The sequence below is a fragment of the Cucurbita maxima genome, unplaced genomic scaffold (assembly GCF_002738345.1).
Source record: "Cucurbita maxima cultivar Rimu unplaced genomic scaffold, Cmax_1.0 Cma_Scf00005, whole genome shotgun sequence".
In the NCBI taxonomy this organism is placed as follows: domain Eukaryota; kingdom Viridiplantae; phylum Streptophyta; class Magnoliopsida; order Cucurbitales; family Cucurbitaceae; genus Cucurbita; species Cucurbita maxima.
In genome coordinates this window covers 5471146-5480327 of record NW_019272021.1, presented here as the reverse complement: position 1 = coordinate 5480327, position 9182 = coordinate 5471146, and the positions used below count along the sequence as shown (strand labels likewise).

The window sequence follows — 9182 nt, the reverse complement described above, 5'->3', positions numbered from 1 at the left end:
CAGAATGTCTGAGTTCTTGTTTCCTATTAGAATAATAATAATAATGTCTTTGAGTTTGAAAAGATACCATCTCGATTGATGAAATTGAGTGTGGATTGTTTGTTGGGTCAAAACTTAATTGTTTAGTCTTTTTCTCTGGTGTTTGTTCTTTTCTCCCCTCCCAATTCCCCTTCTCTTTCCTTTTCAAATAATTTCTTGGTAGGATAGCCTGCCAAACTACGGTATGAGAGCTGCAGCCTTTGATTTTGAACTTGGGTTCCGACTTGGATGAGGTGGATGACGATGCCTTGCTTCGTGCTCCTTGCTTCGTGCTCGGTCTATTGTTTCTGAAGGAACCGAGCACCGAGTTATAGTGTTGAACCTCACAGCTTGAATCTTCATCCTGTATATGCTATAATCTGGTTAGGGTATAGATTAGCATCTTTTGCATCTCTTACTTTGAATTGTTGAGATTGAAGAAAGTCTTGATTTTTCCAAAACCTTGCTTTAATTGTACATACAGTTTCTTGTGCAGTGTCTAGCTAAAGGAATGATTGTGTTCCCACATTTTTTTTTTTTTTTTTGAACTCTAAATAACCCCTAGATATTGTTGGGCGTTTTTTTTTTTTTGGGGCTAAATTATAGAAAATAATTATGAGCTGTATATTTTGTTAAAAAAATACATTTAAAGCTTCACATTAATACTCTTAAATAAAATAAAATAAAAAAAAAGAGTTTTAAATTACTCTTTAATAGTTGTTTACGGAAATCGTTTTTTTTTATTATCAAAATTTTAAATAAAATTATATAGTTTGGAACTTTGCATCTACCTACCCACATATTATTAAAATTATATATATAAAAAAAATCTAATATTTGTTTATAAATATTTTAGTTTAACAAAATTTAGATTTGTTTTAAAAAGTTTTGAAGTTTCTAAAGTTTAAATTTGTTGTCGGCTTTCTTAAAATATTCATTTGGATAAGGGCGGGCGAATAACCAAACTTGTAATGAATAAAGAAGGTATAATCATGCTACGAATGACCCGCAGTATTGAATACGAATGATAATATGTTTTGTAAAAAGTATTTTAGTTCAACCATGGTTGATGTGGATGATTGAATCATCCACATTTTAAGACTGACTTATCATTAAGCTTAGGTTAATATTAACATTATGTTTGAATTTAATTTTAATTTCAACACATGAGATCGAAGGGGAAGAAATGAAACGACGTCGTCCTTTTCAGCTTTGTGGTATTGAATAGCAAAGAAAGCAAGCAAGAAACGTGGGATTAGGAGGCGAAAGTGTACGATTGTGGCCAATCCTAGTTCGTTTTTGTGAAATTAAAAAATAAATAATAAAAAAATTTAAAACAAAACAAAAAAGAAACAAATGTAACGGATTCACCATTTGCCATTTCGCGCCTCCAATACCCCATTCCTTCCTTCTCTCTCTCTCTCTCCCGCCCTCTCCTCTCCTTTCCGATCCAATTCGTTCCTTCCTCGATCTCCAGCTTCCAAATCCATCAACAATTTGATGCTATGAAGGTTAGATTTCCTTCAATTCTCCTTTATCTGCAATTAGCTTCGCTCAAACTTTTTCGGCCTCTAATCATAATGCATTCGTCGTATGCTTTCTCTCTAATGAAATTTCGTTATGTTCGATCCTCAGGAACTAAACGTATCGTCTATTTTGGCATCGGAAGATTTTCGCTGAATCTTTTCTTTCTTTTGTATAAGCAATGGGATTATCTTCCGATAATATCCATGGCCTCATTCTCGCTGTCTCTTCGAGTATCTTCATCGGTAGTAGCTTCATTATCAAGAAGAAAGGTCTCATGAAAGCCGGTGCTTCTGGAACCAGAGCAGGTTTGGTTGATTCTAGCATTTTCAATCTCCACAGTTTCGATTTAATGGTTGAATGTCATGTTCACGCAAAAGTAGAAGCGAATTTGTTCATGATTTGACAGCGATTTGTGTGTAGTTAGTTAGGACCGATATTTTGATAATGTCTAGAATTCTTCTATTTTATTGAACATCTTTTCGCGTCATCAGGTTCTGGAGGATATTCGTATTTGCACGAGCCTATGTGGTGGGCTGGGATGATAAGTAGTAAGTTCTTATTCAATTATTTGGTTGCTTACGATGATTTTATCCTATTCAAACCTCGATTACTACAGCTTGCAGCCATTCTCAAGAAAATATTATCGCACTTGCACTCATTTGTGTTTGATAAGCATTATCACACTTGCACTCTCTTTTTTCCTGCTGATTCATCTCTTGAGGTGTTTCATTTTCCAATTCCAAGTAGATAAGATTTAGGAAGTCGAAGCATCCTTATATATATATATATATATATGAATGTGCACGCTTCAAGATAAAAACAAAATCAGTTGCCGCTGCTTTTCACTTTGGAATTAGGAGTTTTCTAATTTACCATGAGTAGAGCCTAAGTCCAAGCCGAAGCATGCTTGTAATTAATTACCAAAAGAGGACAAACACATGTTCTTTGACCAAACTGCTCCAACTGTAATAGGTTTCTTTCACCTGTCCATAAACACATGGTAATCATTCATAGCATTTTTTCCAGAGCTTTCTAATCACCGATGGTTTAAATTATCAATATAAGGCTTCTTGAGTTGCGTACTGTTGAAAAGAGAGATTTGGAGTTGGATAACTGCAACAGCCTTTTGCAGATCACAGCAAGAGCAGATTCATTAATAAACAGAATGGATATAATTCTCTCGGTTCTGTTTCTTAGTTACCAAAACATAGAGGCAGATGCACGTATCATCAGATTGCTTTTGAATCTTTTTTCTTTTTTCTTTTTGCTAATAATCAGTTTATTTCATTTTGTGTAGTGATTATTGGAGAGGTTGCTAATTTCGCTGCTTATGCTTATGCTCCTGCAATTCTTGTGACTCCTTTGGGAGCTTTAAGTATAATATTCAGGTAATTCTAATACATACTAAAATTCTATCATTAAAATATCTGTATTTCTGACATCTTTTATATATACCAGCATAACATAAAAAATATGTTCAATTGATCCTAATATAAATATGAATACTCTTGATGAGATCTAAAACTATTCAGGTACTTCTAATACATACTAAAATTCTATCATTCAAATATCGTTATTCTGATATCTTTTATATATACCAGCATAACATAAAAAATATGTTCGGTTGATCCTAATATGAATATGAATACTTTTGACGAGATCTAAAACTAAGTTTGAAAGTAAAAAAACAACTTAATCATTCATTTAAATATTTTATTGACTTACAGAAATATATGTCGATATCGATATCAATATTTTACTGATTATAGGCATCAATATATCTGTAAAATCGAAATTTCGATACCGTTATTGTGTGGTAATGTGGTGATTGGAATAAATTGATGGGAATGGTATGCATGGCTGGAGTTGAGTAATTTAATGAAGCGACACCGTTCTGCAGTGCAGTACTAGCCCATTTCATTTTGGAGGAGAGGCTACATATCTTCGGCATGCTCGGGTGTGTTCTGTGTGTGGTGGGATCAACAACTATTGTTTTGCATGCTCCTCAGGAGAGAAACATTGATTCTGTCAAGGAAGTTTGGATGCTTGCTACGGAGCCAGGTTTGTCATCTGCTTTCCACCATATTTTATTTTATTTTTCATCTGGAATATAAAATATATGTCTAGTACAAAATTAAATAAGTTAAAAAAAAAAAAAAGAATTTGCCAGCTTTGAAAGATTTTCAATTTTCAATTCTATGCATTCATTCAATTTAAATTTGTGCAAGGCCTGTTTTTGTTGAAATTCAATGAAATTAAAAATTTATGGTAAAAATTTATTGAGAAGAACTATTTTCTCCCGTTTTATTTATTATATTAAATTTGCTACCCTTTATATGGTCCAAATTATATAAAATATTCCAAATGGATATAATTTAATTCGACTTTGGAATAATGTTTTAAATGTTTTACTTTACTTCAATATTTTAGGTACATATATTTGGAATATTTTTTTTACAATTAATTTGGTTTTAATTTTATCTCTAAGATTTTGAAGAAAATGGAAGGTAAAATTAATTGTATTATATGGTATAATTAATTTGATTTAAGCACAAAATGTTTTAAATGTTTTACTTTACCTCAATATTTTAATTTGTTTTAAAATAACCCTTTAACAGCAACTTCCATTGTAGTACCTCAGAAAAATTAAGAGAGAGAGGTAAAATAAAACTCAGTTAAACTACAATATTTTTACCATTAATTTCAGTTAAAAGAGTGAGGTAAAATTGAAACCGTTCAGTTCAAATAGAGAAAACTGAAACCGAATTGTGAAGAAGGGCATATTGTATGGTATAATTAATTTGATTTTGGCACAACATGTTTGGTGTTTTAGATGATTAACACTACACATTCGTTGTTACCAGGTTTTCTAGTATACTCGGTGATAGTTTTGGTTCTAGTTGCTGTTCTGATTGTTCGATATGTGCCAAAATATGGACAGACCCACATGGTTGTTTATGTTGGAATTTGTTCTTTAATGGGTTCTCTTACGGTTGGTTCACCATCTCACTAAGCTTCATTTCATACATGTTTATCATATCATTTTCAGTACTTTCTCCATGTCTTCTTCAATTAGTTTGGAATTTAATTTGTAGGTTATGAGCGTTAAAGCAGTGGGAATTGCACTTAAGCTGACATTCTCCGGGATGAATCAGTTTAAGTACTTTGAGACGTGGTTTTTTACAATCGTTGTGATAGGAGGTAGCATTTTGCAGGTGAACTACTTAAACAAGGTATGTATGCATATTTGTTTTGATTCATTATTGGTTTATTCCCCTCCTGTTTTTATTGATCTTTTTAAAAAATAGTTTAATTGAAAGATTTTAATTAGAGAAATAGTTTAATAGAGCACTGTAAGATTTTAATTGAAAGAGATTTAAAAAAAAAAAAATTAGAGAGAAGTATAAAATTTTAAAATAACTCGTTGATAATTTACAAAAAGTACACAAATTTTGAAAAATATTTTTAATGAAAAACACTTTTTTATTCAAAATCTTAGAAAGCATTTCTGTTGGTATTTCATAAAGAAAATACTTTTTTTTATTTCAAAAAATAATTAAATGCTTGAACGAAAAGTACTTTGTTTTTTTTTCCTTTCAGTTTTTAGAACCTTTTGGACTACTTTTCGTTATTCTTTATTTCTTTAAAAAAAAAAAACACTACCAATTGAAGAAAGGTTAAAAATGAAATAGAGACTTTTAGTAATTAAAAAATAAGTCAAACTAAGTTGCAAACATTTCAAATTTTATACTTTTCAATAAAAAATAAATTTGAAATTACTTTTGAAGAAAATACATTTTAATTGAAAGTGAGCATAAGTATTTTTTAGGAAGCTTAAAATTTGAAAATAGTAAGCATTTATATTGTTTGATTCAAAATCTTAGAAAGCATTTCTGTTAGTATGTATATTTATATTGTTTGTATGTAATAAAATGAAGACATTAAATATTCTGATGATAGTGGAATACCATTGATATTCATTCTGCAGGCTTTGGACACGTTTAACACTGCTGTAGTCTCTCCAGTTTACTATGTGATGTTCACATCACTCACCATTCTTGCCAGTATGATTATGTTTAAGGTAATTTATAGCCATTTATTCTTCCTCTAAAATCTGATCATTTAGACTTGTAACCATCATCACCATTTCTCACTGATGCCTATGTGTGTCGTCTTTAAAACTGTTTTATTTCCTCAAATTATATAATATATATATATATAATAAAATGCAATGCAAAACTTGGTCAAAAGTCATGTTTAGAAATGGTTTTTAAAAAAGTTAAAATCAATTCTTTAACTTTCAAGATCCATGCAGCTTCAAAATCAATTTTAACTACATACAAATCACATTTCAAAGTATAAATTATAAGAATATTCTGAAGTGGTTTTGAATGAAAAGAAATTTTAACAATTTCAAAGTTACTTCCAAACATCCTTGAAACCATATGTTTAAACTATTCTTTTTATACCCCCTAGATGAGTTTTGTTTGTGTTTTGTGTCAAAGTTGTATGTTGGTCCGGTCAAGTCTTTAGATATGGTACATACTGGATGAGTTTTGTTTAGGTTATTCTTGAATTTTTAATTATTTAAAAATCCGAGTTATTTGGGCCATTGAGTACTATGAGGAAATATTTGTAGCACCAAGATATGTTAGGTTGTTTTTCCTAATTTAATTTCCTTTTTTGTGCTGTGGTTGTATTATTACCTACAGGAATGGGATTCACAAAGTGCATCACAAATAGCTACCGAACTATGTGGTTTTGTTACCATTCTTTCGGGAACTTTTCTGCTGCATAAAACCAGGGATATGGGTAACACGTCCTCCTCCGAAGTCTCAGCTGTTGCTAGGTCGCCGAAACGACATAATACCAACAACACAAATTCTGACTAGCACACAGCAGCCATTGTAAACAAAAGTTAAAAGCAGCAGAGCATCACAGGCCCAATCTTTTCCCACCATCCATCCATATACCCCCCCACAAGTATGTCTTTGTTTAGAATTGCAAGTTCTCTCTCAGAGCTCATCATCCAGGAATATCATTGGTAGGGGGCAATTTTTTGGATGGAAGATTCTTGTTATTTTGTTGCACCAAGCCAAACCAACTGGCAGGCACACTGCTTCTCACGTTTCATCTTGTGAGGTACAAATTTAAATACTAATTTTAAAAAAGAAAAGAACAGAAAATATATATTACAGATTGCATTAAACAATGTAAGGTACTCAATAGAAGTTACGAGGCTAACATTTGAGGATACATTTCAAATTTCTGTAGACATCCTTGGTTTGGATTTGGATTTGGATTTGGATTTGGGATTGGGTTTGGGTTTGGATTTGGATTTTGGTTTGGGTTTGGATTTGGATTTTGGTTTGGGTTTGGATTTGGATTTTGGTTTGGTTTTGGATTTGGATTTGGATTTTGGTTTGGTTTTGGATTTGGGTTTGGGTTTGGAGTTGGGTTTGGGTTTGGATTTGGATTTTTGTTTGGGTTTGGATTTGGATTTTTGTTTGGGTTTGGATTTGGTTTTGGATTTGGGTTTGGAGTTGGGTTTGGGTTTGGGTTTGGATTTGGATTTTTGTTTGGGTTTGGGTTTGGGTTTGGATTTGGTTTTGGATTTGGATTTGGGTTTGGGTTTGGGTTTGGTTTTGGATTTGGATTTGGGTTTGGGTTTGGAGTTGGAGTTGGAGTTGGAGTTGGAGTTGGGTTTGGGTTTGGATTTTGGTTTGGGTTTGGGTTTGGAGTTGGAGTTGGAGTTGGAGTTGGAGTTGGGTTTGGGTTTGGATTTTGGTTTGGGTTTGGATTTTGGTTTGGGTTTGGATTTGGATTTTGGTTTGGATTTGGGTTTGGATTTGGATTTGGGTTTGGATTTTGGTTTGGATTTGGGTTTGGATTTTGGTTTGGATTTGGGTTTGGGTTTGGGTTTGGGTTTGGGTTTGGAGTTGGATTTGATTTTGGTTTGGGTTTGGATTTGGTTTTGGATTTGGGTTTGGGTTTGGGTTTGGGAAGGTTCTCTCAGTCTTCAACATTTAGATTTGGTTTTGATTATTCAACAATTGTAATTGTTTCAGAAGTGAGTAATTTGAGTATTGTTGATACATGGTCAAATTGGTTCTAATATTTAGAATAGATATATGGCATTACAATGACCAAAAATAAAAATTCAAATTTTAATTCTAGGTCATCACCACACTGCACTATGTCCCACTTTCAATATAAATTTTACAATATTTCTAATTCAGTACTTTCTAGGTTAGGTAATATTACAAATTTTGAAAAAATATTAATATTTTCTTTGACAAAATTAAGGTTTTTTTTTTTTTTTAATGGTTTAGCCTAAAACTAAACACTTGTCTACTGGGATGCGCTTTGGGCAATGGGCAAGCCGCAAAGAATAGGGCTTTGGATATTCCAATTATACAAAAATAATATCAATAAATAAACAAAACAACAATATTTTAAGCCTATACACACAAAGGGCAAATAATAATAATAGCAATCAATAATCGAGCTAAATTTTTCGGCATGAAAAATCATCAGCGGCAATATCACGTGATACTTATACAAGTAGAGGAGGTAGAATTGAGAAACCTGAATTGCATGATGAACCAAAGATCTTAATCGTCAAAGACCACTGTCAGCTTGGAGTTCTAAATGCATTTGCTCCTTCAATATGTTTTTAACAGCGTCTGCAAAGCTTGATAGATTTTGACGAATACGTGCGTCCAAGGAATTTGCCATTTTCTGAAGGATGCAAACATAATCGGAAGATGAATATGGCACGTAATACCCCCTAATGATAACCATAGAAAATAAAAAGTAAAAATAATTTGATTTGCCAAAGCCCTTTTTAGGTATCAAAGAGGCAAAGACAATGAACAAAAACTAAAAAGATCCATCTTACCTCCACCTTGCAAACGAGGCTTAAGGAAGCACCTTTTGTATAATGGTCTGAGTTCTTGAGTGATACAAGTTTCAGTGGAGAATCGGCTAGTGGCCAGCCTTGAGACACCTTAATAAACGCATCAATCCTTCCAATCATATAACATACTATCGTTTCGTCTTGATCTATGTAATCAAAGGAATGACTGCATCAAGAGTAAGCAATTCAGTCCCAAAACCATCTAAAATATAGAATTACATTACTTTACTCTCAAATACGATGATGTAGTAAGGCAATAATGATGATTAGTGGCCACTGATAGTCTTACCAAGAAGTCGTGCATAACCATCTACTTGTATGCAAAGGCTGTTAAGCGGTTGTATAAGAAGGAAGACTGAAAGCAACCTCTCCCAGCCTAGGGGCCTAAGAAACCCTATCTACCCAGAATCCAATGGTAGTTAAAAGTGACTTGAAAGGAGAAGGTATCATCCCCAAGTGAAAGAACTTTTTATACATATCTAACTGGATGGCTAGGAACGAACGAAGGAGAAAAGAGCGGAGTAAGAGAAGCGAAAGACACTGTACCGACTGAAAGTGCATTCCCCATCCCGAGTCATTTTCGAAAATGGGAAATATGGGTTGGGAAATTCCTGTATGGAGATAGAGAGTACTCCACAAAAAGAAAAAAGACAAAAAAAAAAAAAAAAAAAAAAAAAAAAAAAAAAAAAAAAAAAAAAAAAAAAAAAAAAAAAAAAAA

At 32.5% G+C, this 9182-nt stretch overlaps 2 protein-coding genes across 4 annotated transcripts in view; one reads left to right on the top strand and one right to left on the bottom strand.

The window, feature by feature from the left end:
• The first annotated feature begins 1286 nt into the window (after positions 1–1286).
• Positions 1287–6880, top strand: LOC111479747 (probable magnesium transporter NIPA2). Its single transcript, XM_023124591.1, has 9 exons — positions 1287–1529; positions 1654–1850; positions 2037–2093; positions 2843–2933; positions 3446–3606; positions 4410–4537; positions 4641–4778; positions 5534–5626; positions 6258–6880. Exons 2-9 carry the CDS (start codon positions 1724–1726, stop codon positions 6435–6437), a joined length of 975 nt encoding a protein of 324 aa, XP_022980359.1. The 5' UTR covers positions 1287–1529; positions 1654–1723; the 3' UTR covers positions 6438–6880.
• A 1079-nt stretch (positions 6881–7959) lies between these two features.
• LOC111479744 overlaps positions 7960–9182 on the bottom strand; it is a 5324-nt gene continuing 4101 nt past the window's right edge. For 2 of the 3 annotated variants that reach the window (XM_023124588.1, XM_023124587.1), the window contains 2 exons: positions 8447–8630; positions 7960–8286 (listed from right to left, as the gene is read on the bottom strand). In XM_023124588.1, the coding sequence (XP_022980356.1) occupies positions 8167–8286; positions 8447–8630 (304 nt within the window). In that variant the 3' untranslated portion in view covers positions 7960–8166. The remainder of the gene's footprint in view (positions 8287–8446; positions 8631–9182) is intronic. The other variant, XM_023124586.1, reaches the window with a different exon arrangement.

Bases quoted from the DNA above. Each gene is read 5' to 3' on its own strand.
- LOC111479747 (XM_023124591.1), top strand. From the start codon at position 1,724: ATGGGATTATCTTCCGATAATATCCATGGCCTCATTCTCGCTGTCTCT. The intron at 1,851-2,036 runs GTTTGGTTGATT...TCGCGTCATCAG, and splicing joins TGCTTCTGGAACCAGAGCAG to GTTCTGGAGGATATTCGTAT. The intron at 4,779-5,533 runs GTATGTATGCAT...TTCATTCTGCAG, and splicing joins AGGTGAACTACTTAAACAAG to GCTTTGGACACGTTTAACAC.